At 44.1% G+C, this 16,588-nt stretch overlaps 1 protein-coding gene across 1 annotated transcript in view; it reads right to left on the bottom strand.

The window, feature by feature from the left end:
- Wdfy4 (WDFY family member 4) overlaps positions 1–16,588 on the bottom strand; it is a 248,056-nt gene that overhangs the window by 192,352 nt on the left and 39,116 nt on the right. The window contains exons 10-13 of the mRNA XM_090345544.1: positions 16,130–16,234; positions 11,486–11,676; positions 6,221–6,804; positions 1,005–1,098 (exon numbers count right to left, since the gene is read on the bottom strand). Coding sequence (XP_090201670.1) covers positions 1,005–1,098; positions 6,221–6,804; positions 11,486–11,676; positions 16,130–16,234 — 974 coding nt within the window. The remainder of the gene's footprint in view (positions 1–1,004; positions 1,099–6,220; positions 6,805–11,485; positions 11,677–16,129; positions 16,235–16,588) is intronic.

The raw sequence follows: 16,588 nt of genomic DNA, 5'->3' as shown, positions 1-16,588 counted from the left end.
AATGAAAAGCTAAACAAAAGGTGTAGCCACAAGGAGACAGATAGACTTAAACCCAAGCAATGCCTGTTCTTATAGCTATACTACAGATTTTCCTTAATGGAAACATTTCTATTCCCGACACATCAAGCCTCCTCCTCTTGCACTCCACTTTCTTAGGATTTTGGAACCCTTGCAATATTTTTCTGAGGTCACTGTGACTAATATTGTCTGAAGTTAGTAGTCATTTCCACCTAAATCATGCTGACTCCTTTTTTAATTCCTGGGTGAAGCAAGGCTAGATGCTATCCCTCTAGAGTGCTTACAGGTGCCAGGCCCCCAGAGTACTGCAGCAGGAAAGAACAGATTTGAAACCAGATTTGTAAAGTCTCAAAAGTCACCTGTAATCCTAACTCCTCAGGAAGCTGAGATCTGGGGATTGCATTTTTGTTGTTTTTTGTTGTTCATAGGACTGGGTGCTGTCCCTGAGCTCTTTTGCTCAACTTGAGCACTCTACTACTTTGAGCCACCGTGCCACTTCCAGTTTTCTGGTGGCCCACTGGAGATAAGGCATCTCATGGATTTTCCTGCCTGGACTGGTTTTAAACCAGAGGATCGGTTTTAAAGTCAGTTCAAGAAGGAAAGTCCTTTTCACTCAAGGCTGATGCTTTACCACTTGAGCCTTAACTCCTTTTTCTGCCTTTTTTTTTTTGGTTAATTAGAGATAGAGTCTCGTGGATTTCTTTTCCAGATTGGCTTTAAACCTTGATCCTCAGCTCTCAGCCTCCCGAGTAGCTAGAATTATAGGCATCAGCCACCAGTGACTCGTTTGGCAATTTATTTTGAATGGCCCCTTGAAAAGGAAGGCCACATTGACATCTCTCTTCAGTAGGTCCTGCCGAAGAGTAGCTCAGCTAATCTAGGACGCTAAGGACAAAGGCAAAAGGAACCAAAAATAATCTCATGCCAGAAGGAGCTTGAATTTCCAGTCATAAGACAAGGATATCAACATGTTCGTCAACAGGTACCTGTGGGTGGTCTTCATGGAACAATCGAGGCAGCAGTCTCACCATGATACACACACTCCCAGGATGGACAATCACAGTTTCAGCTTCATCCACCCTGCAGGAAGAGGGAGAGCAGAGCCAGACATGAGCTCTTCCTCCTCAGTCAGACCCTTCTGCCTTAGAGACAGTTTCTGTTTACTAGTTAATTACTTTGAGTTGATCTATCTGAGCCTAATTGCTCCCGTATTGTCCCACCAAGTTGACAACACTGAACTTTCTTCCTAAAGATGTAGGGACATGGCTTTGTGCTTTAAAGGTCCAGTGCCAACCAGGCACCAGTGGCTCACACCTGTAATCCTAGCTGCTCAGGAGGCTGAGATCTGAGGACTACAGTTCAAAGGCAGCCCACTACACTACTTTTTAAAACAATCTATCTGGATCTGGGGCCCAAGTAGTATGCTAACCTTGAGCATAAATGCTCAGAGACAGTGGTTAGACCCAGAGTTCAAGGTCCAGGACCAGCAAAAAATAATAATAATAATAAAAAGAAAGGAAGGAAGGAAGGAAGGAAGGAAGGAAGGAAGGAAGGAAGGAAGGAAGGGAAGAGAAGGGAAAGGAAGGAGGGGGAAGGGAAGGAGGGAGGGAGGGAGGGAAGGAAGGAGGGAGGGAAGGAGGGAGGGAGGGAGATGAAGACCAATAAAATAAAGAAGATCCAGAAATAAACAAATAAATACTTGACAAAGATGCCAAAAACATGCACTAAAGAAAATATAGCCATTTTCACACATAATACTAGGGAAACTGTGTATCTGGAGATTCATGGTAAATCTCTGTCCTTCACTCTGTACAAAAGTCAAGTCAAAATGGACCAGAAACCTTATTGAAAGATCTGAAATTCTGAAAAGACTACAGGAAAATATGTAGGAAACACTTCAAGATACAGGCATAGTCAACCACTTTCTGAGTAAGATTCTAATAGTTCAAGAAATAAAAACCAGAATTGACAAACTGGATTGCAGTAGATGAAAAAAGATATGCACAACAAAGGGAAAAACTGCCAGAGTGAAAGGAAAACAGCCTTCAGAGTGAGAAAATCCTAATCACCTCTTCATCCAGCAGAGGAGAGCTATCCAGAATACATAATCAGAAAAACGGAACATTAATCAAAAAGTGGACAAATGAACTAGACAGACAATTTTCAAAAGACATATAATTAGCCAATCATACATGAAAAATATCTTCAGCATCTTCAGCTGTCAAAAGAAAGGAAAGTCAGAACTACACGGACATTCCATCTCATCCCAGTCAGAATGGCTATTGCCAAAAGGAAAAACAAACTGACAAATGGGGATGCAGGGAAAAGGAATCTTAAACACTATTAGTGGGAATGGAAATCAGTTCCTCAAAAAGGAGGTTCTTAGATAGGTTCCTATGGCTCACACCTATAATCCTAGCTATTTAGGAAGCTGCGATCTGAGGACTGTGGTTCCAGTCCCACCCAGCCCAGACAGGAAAGTCTGTGAGACTATTATCTCCAATCAATCACACCCCTGCCAATAAATAAATAAACAAACAAATAGATCAAGCAAGCAAGCAAGCAAGCTGGAAGTGCAGCTGTGACTCAAGTGTTAGAGCACTTGCCTTGAGCAAATGTTCTGGGACAGCTCCCAATCCCTGAGTTCAAACCCCGGGACCAGTACATAATAAATGAATGAATGAAAAATGAATGAAGGAGTGAATGAACACAAGTAAATACTAAGAACTTAAGGCCTATTCTAGGTCATGAAACGCAGGTCCCAGGGTAATGAGGAGAAGAGCATCTTGTGTCATATGAGGTCTGTATCAATGAGTAGAGGGACCCAATGGAAGCCGGGGGGGGGGGGGGGCAAAAAAACCAAAAAGCTGAGAACAGCCTACCAGCTGCATGGGAAGCCAGAAGCTCAAAAGGCTGGAAGCAGGGCGCATGCAGGCCACGAGAGCCAGGACCGCACTGGAATAGGAAATGGGGTAGGACGCAGGCATGGCGCGCAAGCACATGCATGTTTCTAGCGTCCCTGACTCAGAAACAGGAGGGAACCAGCAATCTTTGGGGCCCCAGAGAACAAATCTCCCAGCAGCACAAGCTCAACAACCTGGATTCCTCCAGCCCAAGAGCAGAGACCCCCAAGGTCCTGGCAGAGGGTCCCATTGCAGAAAGTGATAAAGGGACCCCACAAACCTGAGGGGATTGGAGCAGTCTAAACAGGACCCTTGACCCAGAATTGGGGGAAATGCAGCTCACTCCAGCCCACAGCTGGGCTTAGAGAAACCACAGGCAGGAGGTGCGGCTGAAATCAACCCAGACTGCCTGCCCAAGCCCCAGTGGAAAGCCAATGGAATAAATTAAAAGACCCAGAAATAAACTCATATACCTACAGTTCTCTGGTATTTGACAAGAAATATATGTTGGGCAAAAGACAGCCTCTTCAACAAATGGTGTTGGAAAAACTGGACATCCTTGTAAAGAAGACTAAAGTTGGAGCCTTGTCTGCCACCTTGCACGAAGATCAACTCAAAATGGATCAAAAGCCTTCAAACTACTACACGATGAAGAGAAACCTTAAAACTTACTGGCATAAGCAGAAACTTTCTGAGGTGAGTTCCTAGGACTTAGCAAATAGAAGAGTGACTTGACAAATAAGATTACATCAAATTAAAAAGTTTCTTCACAGCAAATGACATAGTTACTAAGGCAAAAAGACAGCCGACAGTGTCTACAGGAGAAGATCTTTACCAACTGGCAGGAGTCTAATATCCAGAATACACAAAGAGCTCAAGAACAAAATCCCCACCTCCCAATCAATAGCCCAATTAATAAGTGGGCAAAGGAACTAAATAGACCCTTCTCAGAAGAAGTAAGAATGTCCAGTAAACATGTAAGGAAATGTTCAACATCCCTTGCCATAAAGGAAAGGAAAATCAAAACAGGATTGAGATTCCAGCTCATCCCAGAATTGCCAACATCAAGAATACAAACAATTACAAATGCTGTAGAAATGTAGGGGGAAAGGACCCTTCATACTCGGTTACTGAGAACGTAAATTAGTACAACCACCCCGGAAAGCAATTTAGAGATTCCTCAAAAAGGAAACCTAGTACTACCATATTATTCAATGATACCACTCTTGGGTATTTACTTAGAATATTACAAGTCAGACTATGGTAAAGACGCTTGGGTATCCATGCTCATTGATGCACTACCCACTTTAGACACAATATGGCAACAGCTCTACAAATGGATGGGTGGATCAAGAAAATGTGGAGCATATATAAATGGAATTTTACTCATCCAATAGAAAGAATAATATGTTATTTGCAGGAAATGAATGGACCTAGAACAAATCATGTTAATCGAAGTAAATTTCTCATATGTAAAGGCTGGATCTAAAATGCAAATATACATAATAACATGTACAGGGGCTTTATGTGTATACAAACGAACAAACTAGGGATAGTATACTTAGGGGAGAAATCCAACAATGTAACTTATTCAAACAGCTTTTGTACTGTTGGGGCCCGACCTCCATCTCTGAGGCCTGATTCTGGCTCAGCGGCAATTAAAGGGCTTTGGCCAGGCATTCTCTCCTTGCACCTCTCTTAAGGCATCTCTGTGTACGTGACTCGACTGAGCCCCCGGCAGCTTCTCGGGTCTCGCAGCAGCACAAGTCTCGCACTTTCCTGCACCTGTCCCACCCAGTACCTGAAAGCCCCACCCAGACTCTTAGTGGTAGGTAGCACAGTGGCCCTCTTCCTATTGGCTAGCTTCCCAGTTCCCACCTTCTCCTACCCTAACAGTATATAACTAATTATCTGACACAATAAAGAGAGAACAGCAGATCAGATCAGATCAGCAGAGATCAGCGAAGAGACCTGATGCGCTTTCACAGCTGACTCAGCTCCTGACTCAGTGTGATTTTTCCTTCCCCGGTAATTGGGGGAGGACTGGGTCACAGATACTTACCATCTCGCTAGGCTCGGGGAGACTACAGGCTGGCCCTGTGTGTCCCTCCCCCCTCCCCATTCCTGAGTTGCTCCCCAGAGAAGCAACATTGTACCACTTACCAAAATGATTATCAAGAAGAAGAAACATGTTTGAGGAGGGTGAACAAGAATGATGGGGAGGGGCCAGGAATTTGGCCTAGTGGTTAAAGTGCTTGCCTAACATGCATGAAGACCCGGGTTCGATTCCTCGGTACCACATACATAGAAAAAAGCTGGAAGTGGTGCTGAGGCTCACGTGGTAGAGCTCTAGCCTTGAGAAAGTCCAAGGACAGTGCTCAGGCCCTAGCTCAAGCCCAGGACTGGCAAAAAAAAAAAAAAAAAAGAATGATGGGGAGACATGAATGGAGGGAGGAAGAGTGAGGTGATACAATCCTTATAGTCACTGCACATTATGTAAAAATTGGACTGTGTAATTTGAGGGAGGAGAAAAATTGGAAAAAATGATGGAAGAGGTGACATTTCCCAAGATGCATTGTACTTATAACTGAAATTCAGAACAATAACAATGAAACACTCTCTGGGTGCCAGTGGCTCATGCGGGTAGTCCTAGCTACTCAGGAGATTGAGATTTAGGATCTCAGTCCAAAGCCAGACTGGGTAGAAAAGTCCATAAGACCCTTATCTCCATAAACCCAGAGTGGAGCTGTGACCCAAGGTAAAGTTCTAGTCCTAAACAAACAAATCTCAGAGACGGTGTCTAGGCCCTGAGTTCAAGCTCCAGAACTGGCATACAAAAAAAAAAAACCTCATAAGTATTAATAAAGTTGTTTAACAATGAAAAAATAGTATGCTTTTTCAGAAGGCAAATAAAGATAAAGGTTTAGCTTAATAGACTAATCCTAAACAATGTATGTTCCATATTTGTAAATAGAAAATTTACATCAAAAATTTCAATGAATTCAAAACTGGAAAAATGGGTATTAAAAAAAGTAAGACAATCAGAAAATATACAATAGCTGGCAATTATTCAAAATGTATCAGAAGGAAGGAAGGAGGAAGGGAGGGAGGGAGCAAGAGGGGGGGAGAAAGGAAGGGAGGAGGGAAGGAGGGAGGGAGGGAAGGAAAGGGGCATGAGGTTTGAGTACAGCCATGTGCAGCTAGCTGAGACTTCCTAACCCGCTCCACCTGTGCTGGATGTTTGTGGAAGACACAAATGGGGTTCATAGATATACCAAGGTCCCCCTATCACAAAGTACCTCTCCTCCGGGTCTGGCCAGTGACTGAGGTTGCTGTGGAAGTCACCATGGGCTTGTCCTTTCTGGGCATCCATGACTGGCTCTTGCCCTGTCCTCAGAGCCTCCTTCAGGTCCGCACGCAGGTGGAGGGTCCCACTAGCCATGCTGTTCAGAAAGGTGAGGATCTGGAGACAGCTCTTCAACCTGGCTGGGATCGAGCAGCTGGAGGAAAAGGCAGAGCTCAGCAAATCTGCAAACGACCTGCTACCCTTTGGATCAGATGACAGTGGCTGAGGGGTGATCTCTTTCTCTGGGGCCCCAAAACAGCCCAGCAGGCAGAGGTCCTCTGCTAGCTTCTCAAAGAGCCCGTTTGTTCTGAAGAAGCTGGCATTGATGGGGTCCACATGCAGTGCTGCAGAGAGCACAGACAGCGTGTATAGTATCAGCTCCAGGGTCTGAGGGGGGGACACAGCCCCCCACATCTGCAGCGGGGGCTCATGGAGAGATCCTTCCAGGTCAGACAGCAGGGACAGGAGCCCGTTGAAGCCACTGGAGACTCGAAATGCAGCACGGCCCTTAGGGCTTTCCAGGATCCGGAGCAGTGACTGAAATACCAAATAGAGAAAGAGAGAAATGAGTGGGCTTCAGAGGGGCAGACCTGTGTCCAATGCACTTATGATCACGTCGTGATCATCACACAGCCAGTGTCCATGTGCCCCTTCATGCTGGACGCTACAAGGTCACCCAACAGGTAGAGGACCTGTGGAACCTCAAACTCCATAACCTGGTTTTGGTTTTAATTTAAGTGGCATTGGTAGAGTTGATCTAACTTGTCACTTTGTGTGTGTGTGTGTGCGCATGTGCTGGTACTGGGGTTTGAATTCAGCACCTGGGTGCTGTCCCTTAGCTTTCTCACTTAAGGGTGGTGCTCTACTACTTCAGCCACAGCTCCACTTCTGGTTTTTTGGTGGTTCATTGGAAAGAAGATGGCTTTGCACTGGATGGAGGACTTTTATCCTCTAGGGCAAGAAGAGACTAAAGGAAACATGGTGTCTCCACCCATCCTGCTTAACCAAAACTTGGTTCTCCATCTAAGAAAGAACTGAACATTTAAGTTTAAAGTGTGTGATGGTTTTGAGATAATCTGCATGGCAGACTATATATGGGTGACTAGGAGTCTGATTAGCTGAACCTGTCCTGTGCCTGGTCACATGACCTATGCCAGGAAAACTAAATCCCAGACACTGGGAAATCTTAAGCTCCATGGTGTTAAACTCTGTGTGCGGGGTGGGTGGGGGGTGTGGGAATGCCCTAGTTAACTGGAGCTAAGAATCTCTCAAATTTGTCTACCTAGGCTGGCTTTGAACTGCAATCCCCAGATTTTATCCTCCTGAGTAGCTAAACTTACAGATGGGAGCCACCAGCATGCAGTGAAACAGTTTAAATTTATATGAGGGCTTTCTAGGGCTCTTAAGACCAATAGGAGACTGGTTTCAAGCAAATGGAATGAATGAAGCATTTCTGTTTATCTCAAAATGAATACAGAAATAGAAAATGATTAAAATATAAAACTAATCAGATTCCAGCCAATTGTCTGCACACTGGATGACCATGAAAGCGCTCACTTCCCTTTAGGAACCATCTTCCAGTTGCTCAAATTGACGCCAGATATTGCTTAGAAGAGCTCTACGCTTTGGAATGTGAAGAGCGGATATTGTAAAAGAAAAGCAGCTCAATAATAGTTCTCATCTTGATCCATGTCTCTTAGGGCAACTGTCACCTGAAATGCCTAGATGGCTGTTTCTTCCCCTGTGGCTGGAGGGAGGAGGAAAGAATGGCTATCCTTAATTGTTGCTTTGTTTGATTTATTAAATTCAGAGTCATTCTCTCAAATGGGGGTGGGGAAGCTAATCTCATTAGAACGTAGACTGCTCTATTATTTCTTGGGATGGGGTTAATTTCATATTTGCAGAGTCATAAAATAAAGCGTGTAAAATCCAATTACAAAGGCTTAATTTCATAGCAGCTAAAGAGAAACATTTCTATCAGCAAGGAAAAATAAATACTTGGCTACTTCGGGAAACGATTTGTCAGGAACCTGGAGGGGAGGGGACGGGCCTAGAAGGAGGGTCTCTATTACTGTCATTCAACTTTGCAGGACTATGCATCACACCGAGTTTTGAATCTGCAGAAAGGAGTAAATTTAATCAGCCGCAGTCAAAGTAATCAGGCTCAGGTTGACACATTTGAAGAGAGGTCAACGTTAAGCACATTTTCTCTTCCCTAACTCAGTTATCATGTCATCGTCTCTGAGTTAGTATTCCTCCAGCTTGAATCTATCAAATGGATGCCTGCTGCAAAGTGCTAACTGTGTTAGAACTAAGGGGATTTATTTCACATCCTATTATTTGTTATTCCTCATAATTTTCCATGTGTCATGCTGGAAGACTGGGGAGCTAATGTGATTAAGCTCAGAGTCGAACAGCTAAATGTATATTAGCAAATCAATCTGAATTTGTGCATAACCCAATCACGGTCTCACTGGCCACAAGGGAGGAAATTCATTTGCTTACATTATCCTTTAACTTGGTTATGATTTGTCAGAATGGGTGGTGTGGTCACGTGGCTTCCATGTGTCTGGAAGCCATGCACCACTGGATTTGAGAAACATCTGTCTGACATTCATCTTCTCTGGAGTAGAAGGCAGATTCTGCCACGGAGAGGGAACAAGAAAGTGAGGCCACGATGCGACGACACCTTAGTGGGGAGGGGATAGTGCTTGTTCCCTTTGGCTTTCAGATCTCCATACTCTAAGGTTTCAGGCACTTCCCCCTTTGTCCATGATCTGACCCACTGTGTTGACACAGTGTTCATAGGTACAGCTCTCAGCTTCTTTGTAGGAGTGTGTGTATGTGTATGAGAGACAGATAGACAGACAGACAGACAGACAGACAGACAGACAGAGACAGAGACAGAGAAAGAAAGAGAGAGACCCCCAGTACTGGGGCTCAAAACCATGTCTGCATGTCTCACTTAGCTCTATGCTCTACCACTTGAACCACACCTCCACTTCCAGCTTTTGGCTGGTCAGTTAGAGATAAGAGCCTCTCCTATTTGTCTTCCCAAGCTGGTTGGAAACTATGATCCTCAGATCTCAGCCATCTGACTAGCGAGGATTACAGGTGTGAGCCACTAGCACCTGGCTTAGCTCTCGGCTTCTTCAAGGGGAGTCAGTCACAAAGAGTTCATTTTATACCTTTGTTCTGAAAGTTCCAAGGGATCCTCAGACTATTTAGAAAAAAACTCCTGCAGGCAAAGAAAGAAGGGAGAAGGCCCAATCCTTGGAGCTCAGTTGGAAAAGCACCACTCAGTGAGCAAAACCATCATGTACCAAGCTCAAATCCCAGCCTCAGACCAAAAAAGAAAAACTTGCCAATTCCACATCGGATCCCAGCACTAGCTGTACATGTGCCTCAGTAGGAAGAAATCTAGAGAGTGGGCTCTAGGGAAGTGGCCAGGCCTCCCCACCACCACTGGTGTGGCAGTGTGTTAGCAGCCAGGCTCTTGGAAGGCAGCAGTGGCCTCTGACTCTCCTGACTGCCCCCAGTGCCCATTGGGGAGCAGACAGCACGAGGAGCCTGCACTCTTTGTTAAGTAATCTCACTTAAGTGCTCATTCCTTATGGGCTTTCTTGACGGTAGGATTCTGAAATGATATTGAATCAGTAAAACACCATAATGACTTTACATTGCTAATTCTAGAAATTCAGTCCTATTACCCAGGGGCTACCACTCCAATAAGAATGTCTCTGGGCTGCAGAGTAAATAAGATGCACCGTCCACAGACAAAGCCAAGTCGTGTTTCCTATATTGGACCTAGAACTACTTTGACTTTTGAAACAAAGACAAAACAGAAACTTTCTTCTGGGTGGATCTATTTGGACTCAGTATAAATTATGTACTCAATCACAGACCAAATTGTGGAGCCTGATGGTAGATGGGCACAGATTCCCTGTTTTGGGGCTTCCACTCAGAACCCTGGCACTGTCCCCGAGCTTCTTTTGTTCAAGGCTAGAGCCCTACCATTACCACTTGAGCCACAGCACCACCTGTGGCTTCTTTGGTGGTTAATTGGAGATAAAGAGTCTTGTGGACTTTCCAACCTGATCTAGCTTTGAACCACAGTTCTTGAGCCTTTTTTGCTCAAGGACCACGCCCAGGCTCTGAATTCAAGCCTTAAGACCAACAGACAAAAAGAAAGAAACAAGGAATGAAAACAGAAACAGTAATCTACTATCCCATTCGTTCCTTTGTTCCAGCTGCCCTCACTCCCTACCTGTCAGTTGTTGCCGTTCCTACTCACTCCTTCTCCTCTGTGAGCCTTCGTCATTGTAGCCTGTACCCAAAGGCAAGCCTGGCATTTGCCACCGCATTGCATTGCAAGCACTGTCCACATTTCGAGCACCTGTCCCTGAGTTTCAGGGGGCAAGGGCTTTATGCCCATCCTGGGCTTTCTGCCAGGCCTTGTCATTGACAGATGCTCAGTAAACAGAATGGTCAAGGCACGTGCTTTAGGCTTGACTCTCATAGTTCCCCAGTGTGTCTGGGAAGCCGTTTCCTAGCCAGAGATTTTATTTCCTTCATACCTGAGTCCTGCCCCAAATTCCCAAATTCTGCCCAGAGAAATTAACACATCCTGTTCCATCCTGAATATGAGTTCTTAGTGTCAATCTTCACAATCTTGCTTCTTTTCTCTGCTGACTGAGTTACATGCCCATCTGACAGCTGACCCCAAGGGACAAGCTCAATGGTAGATGAGACTGTGCATAAGAAAGAAACTTCTAGAAGCTGGGGCTTCAGTGGATCATACTTGTAATCTTAGCTACTCAGGAGGCTGAGATCTGAGGATTAGAATTCAAAGCCAGCCTGGGCATGCTTTGAGACTCTCATATCCCATTAGCCATCAAAAAGCTGGAAGTAGAGATGTGGCTCAAGTGGTAGAGTGTTAGTCTTGAGCAAAAAGTTCAGGGATTGTGTCCAGGCTCTGAACTCAGTCCTCAGGATCAAAACAAAAAGAAAGAGTAAAACATAAATATAGAAATAAATAAGTCCACATCTCCAATGTGTCAGGCAACTGAGGGAATGGGACTCCTTTGTCACAGCAGCTAACACTACCTCACACAATGCACAACAGAGACCAACCGACTGAGCACGTGCATGAACAAAGCTAAGTGAGTGGGGGTGCATCCACGGGAAAGTCAGAGCCAGCAGAGAAGTTAAAGGTCACCTTGAGGAGATCCAGCTTCAGCTGCAGCTCCCCCTGGGTGGAGGAACACAGAGCCCCCACGATGATGCTCATGTACTCCTCTGCATTGATGACTGACAGCCGCTCCAGGATGTTGAGCGAGGGCCCCCGGTAGCTCTCATCATCCAAGAAGACCTTGATGAAGGGCACCATGCCATGGTCTTTCAGGACAACTGGGGAACAGAGTTCAAGTCAGGGTTAATCATTTCTAAATTTTTCTGAATTATTATTATTATTATTATTATTATTATTATTGTCATTAAGGGGACTCAAATGCTGGGCCTGGGTACTGTCCCTGAGTTCTTCAGCTCAAGGCTATCAGTCTACCACTTGAGCCATAGTGCCACTTCTGGTTTGCTAGTGGTTAATTGGAGATAAGAGTCTCCTGAACTTTCTTGATGGGGCTGACCTTGAACCGCGATTGTCAGCATCCTGAGTAGCTAGGGTTACAGGCATGAACCACTGACACCTGGCTGGATTATTTGTTCTAATTTTTTTCTTTTTGCTAAATATTGAGTCTTGTGCTAGGTGTGTGGCCTAGTAGTAGAATGCTTGCCTAGCATGCAGGAAGCACTGGATTCAATTCCTCAGTACCACATACACAGAAAAGGCCGGAAGCCATTGGCTCAACTGGCAGAGCACTAGCCTTGAGAGAAAGCCCAAGGACAGTGCCCAGGCCCTGAGTTCAAGCCCCCAGGACTGGCAAAAAATATTGATACTCACTTGACACTATGTTGGATGTGTACCTTACAACTTGGGGGTGAGGAGGGGAGTAGGAAAGGGTAAGTGGGAGAAAATGAGGGCTGGGGTAACAGGGTTTAAAAACAAATGTACTCATTACCTTACTTATATAACTATAACTCCCCATCATCTTTACAACCAAAATTTAAAAATAATTTTTTGCTCAATTCTGTTTTTGCTAATTTTTTTATAAATTCTTTAGTTATGCTTTGTTTATATTAGCCACACTTGTGTCTGAAATTGGAAGATGACAAAAGACGCTATGATGCTGAGAATTTAAAAGGAAAATTGGCAAGGTACTGACGGCTTTATGCTGGTAAATCCTAGCTACTCAGGAGGCTCAGATCTGAGGCTCTTCATTCAAAGCCAGCTTGGGCAGACAACCATTAAAAAGCCAGAAGTTGGAGGTTTGGGTCAAGTGGTAGAACACCAGTCTTATGCAAGCAACTAAGGGACAGAATCCAGAACGTGAGTTTAAGCCCCAGTTTTAGCACAAGAAATACATACTTACTTATACATACTAATATATACATAATACATACATGCATACATGCATGCACATACAAATACTTAATAGAAAATGGCATTATTCACCAGTAAGCATCCTGACCTGTTTGAGGAAAATGGGTATCTGACTAATGTCTCCTCATAAGAGAAGGAAGATTGGCCTAAATTTTTGTTTGTTTTTTTTTTGGTCAGCCATGGGGCTTGAACTCTGGGCCTGGGCGCTGTCCCTGAGCAATTTAGCTCAAAGCTACTGCTTTACCACTTGTGCCACAGTACCACAGTACCAAGTCTCACAGACTTGTTCCTGGGCTGGCTTTGAACCACAATCCTCAGATCTCAGCCTCCTGAGTAGCTGGGATTACAGGTGTGAGCCACCACGCCTGGCTCAGGGGCTTAAGTTTATGAGGTCTATTTCACAAGATGATGTCTATAGTTAGTAGCAATGTATTGTAATCTTGGAGAGGAAAGGGGGCAAAAAAAATCCTTTTCTTTATAGAAATCTACTTAATAAATAAAAACTCCATTCTAAATTTACCTCTCCTTGTATTTCCTTATAATTTCCTAATCCAGGACCAATGACAAATTCTCATGTCTGTCTGCCAACATTATTACAGAGAGCCAACCAGAATTTAAGGACATATTCAATTCCTTGGTAGTTTGTTGAAGAAAAGTTAAAGAAGAAATCCAATTGCTGGAATGCCTTTGGCTGGAAGTCATTCTAAAGATTTCCTCTGCAGAACTGACATTTGTAATAATCCTTAGGCAAGGAAGACGAGGCATTAACTTGACCAAAGGGCTGGAGATGGATTAGAGCAACCCAATGCCATTAGGTAGGCCAGGTGACCTGTTTACAAGCAGACTCCTGAGCCAGGTACTAGGGGCTCACGCCTCTAATCCTAGCTACTCAGGAGGCTGAGATCTGGAGCACCGCTGTTCAGAGTCAGCCAGGCAGAAAAGTACATGAGACTTCATCTCCAAAGTAGTCAGCAAAAGCAGGGCTAGAGCCATGGTGCAAATGGTAGAGCACCAGTTGAGGGTAGCTCAAGCTCTAGTACCACCAGCTTTACAAAAATACAAGTAGACTCCTGAGCTCCACCTTGACCTCCTACTAATTCTGTGCCTGGAGTAAGCCTAGGAATCTGGAGGCTCACAGCTCCTCCAGGACGTATTTTATAGGCTGATGTTAGAGACTTCTCTGCTATAAAGAAATACTAGTCTTGCATGTTATGTTCAACCGCAAATAAATGTAACTAGTCACAACAGGCACTGATGTTTCGCACTTGTAATTCCAGACTGCTTTGGAGACTGAGATCTGAGAAAAGCAGCTCAAAGCCAGCTTGGGCAGGAAAGTTCATAAGACTTAACTCTATAAACACACACAGAGAGAGAGAGAGAGAGAGAGAGAGAGAGAGAGAGAGAGAGAGAGAGAGAGAGAGAGAGAGAGAGAGAGAGAGAGAGAGAGGGAGCGAGCTGAAAGTGGAGTTGTGGCTCAAGTGATAGAATGTCAACGTTGAGTGAAAAAGCTCAGGGAAGCCAGGCATTGGTGGCTCATGCCTACAATCCTAGCTACTTAGAAGGCTGGGATCTGAGTCTGAGGATCATAGTTCAAAGCCAGCCCAGGCAGGAAAGTCCATGAGACTCTTATTTCCATTTAACTAAAAAAAATAAAAAATAAAAAACAGAAGTGAAGCTGTGGCTCAAAGTGGTAGAGCATTCACCTTGAGCAGAAAAGTTCAAGGATAGAACCCAGGCTGTTCAACAACAACAAAAGCTCAGGGACAGTAGCCAGGCCCTGAGTTCAAGCCCCAGGAATGGCAAACACACACACAAAAGACTAGCACCTAACCCACTGCCCACTGATAGGACTTTGTTGGTATAACTGTTTCATATTATACTGATGTGTGTGTGTGTGTGTGTGTGTGTGTGTGTGTGTGTGTGTGTGTGTGTGTGTTACCAGGGAATAGAAACATGTCTTTATCCGAGTGGAGGTAGGTATTAACTAAAGCAGGCACAGATGAATGGAGAAAAGAATAGCGTGGAAATACAATCACAGTATTAAATGTGCATTTGTGAACATGAAGCCCGATATCTTGAGGGTATAAACAGAATAAAAGCATACATCGGGGGGCCGGGAGTTTAGCCTAGTGGTTGAGTGCTTGCCTAGCATGCACGAAGACATGGGTTCAATTCCTTGGTACCACATACTTAGAAAAAGACAGAAGTGGTGCTGAGGCTCAATTGGTAGAGTTCTAACCTTGAGAAAGTCCAAGGACAGTGCTCAGGCCCTGAGCTCAAGCCCAGGACTGGCAAAAAAAAAAAAAAAAGCATACATTGGGGAGAATGACAAAAGAGGTGACATTGATCAAGAAGCACTGTTCTTATAAACTGATATGCTGAATGAAAACCCCTCTGTACAAGTACTTGAAGATAATGATAAATATCAAATAATAGTCAAATATATAGTAATAGGTATCATAAATATAGAGATACGTTTATGTATATTTATTATATGTAATTATCTATAATAATGTAATATACAATAAAACATGTTCCCTTTTTAAAAGCTTCCCATTATATTAGAAAGCTCTGAGGGGGGCCAGGAGGGGACCTTCAGGTGTTATTGGCTCATGACTGTAATCCTAGCTACTCAGGAGCGTGAGATCATCTGTGGATTGAAGCTCAGAGCCAGCCTAGACATGAAAGTCTGTGAGACTCTTATCTCCAATTAATCAACAAAAAGCCAGAAGTGGATCTGTGACTCAAGTGGTAGAGCAAAAAAGCTCAAAGATGGTACCCAGGTCCTGAGTTTATGACCCAGGATCAACACACACACACACAAAGCAGAAAAGAGAATAAATGAAGTTGTTAAATTCCTTGTGGGCTACTCCCCACAAAATAGTAGCTTCCTTGCAGATATTTTTTCTGGCTCAAGAAAAAGCATGGATGGACCCTGAAGTCATATATTCATAGATTTCACATCACAGAAAAGAGATGTCTTTATGGTGTCATTAATTTATAAAATGCTAGAGTCAGCATTGCTTGCCAACCTTATTTTATAATGTTAGAAGTACAAATTGTCAGCTTTGTGGTAGAACACTTGCTCAGCCTTGTACAAGGTCCTGAGTTCCATCCCTGAATCATCATCATCATCATCATCATCATCATCATCATCATCACCATCATCATCATCATGAAGCAGAAAGTGTGATAAACCAAGGTGTATACTCATTTGCTGAAAGTTACTAAACATCAACTAGAAAATGGACATTAATCACAGGACTAGCTATCACTTGACTACGTCCTTCGATGGTTGGCATAGCAAAGAAATAATCCATGTGTTTCTAAGCAGTAGCTAGGTGAAGCTGGTCGGGCCCTCACCTGTGTTTCGAACCGAGTCTTTCAGGAGAGAGGCCACTGTGTTCAGCGTCACACAGGTAAGTTCTCTTTCTGGATCCTGGATGCCAGGAATGGACAATTTGTTTCCTGGAACATTGAAAAACCAAAAAAGAAACAAGCAACTTAAATGTGTATGTTCCGAGCCACAATCTCTGGCTCCATCTGTTTCCTATTCTGTTAAGAAGATGGGAAAACAATACACCCATTTTATGGGAATGAGTAGTACCCCTCAAGTCATAAGACAAAACCCTACCACTCCCCAAGAGCAATGGGGCTCCAATTTGAGCACATCAGAATCTCCTGGCCAGGAGGGGTGTGGTTCACATATAGAGCCGGTGCTGGACCTTGTCCCCACAGTTTCTGACTCAGTAATCTTGGGGCAGATCCTGTCATTTGCAGTTCATGTTCCCTAAGCATGCTAGGTGCCTGGCCCAATGATTA

The sequence above is a fragment of the Megascapheus bottae genome, chromosome 15 (genome assembly GCF_031878675.1).
Source record: "Megascapheus bottae isolate mThoBot1 chromosome 15, mThoBot2.hap1, whole genome shotgun sequence".
Lineage (NCBI taxonomy): Eukaryota > Metazoa > Chordata > Mammalia > Rodentia > Geomyidae > Megascapheus > Megascapheus bottae.
The sequence above is the reverse complement of the archived record's forward strand: the minus strand, read 5'-3'. Positions and strand labels throughout refer to the sequence as shown.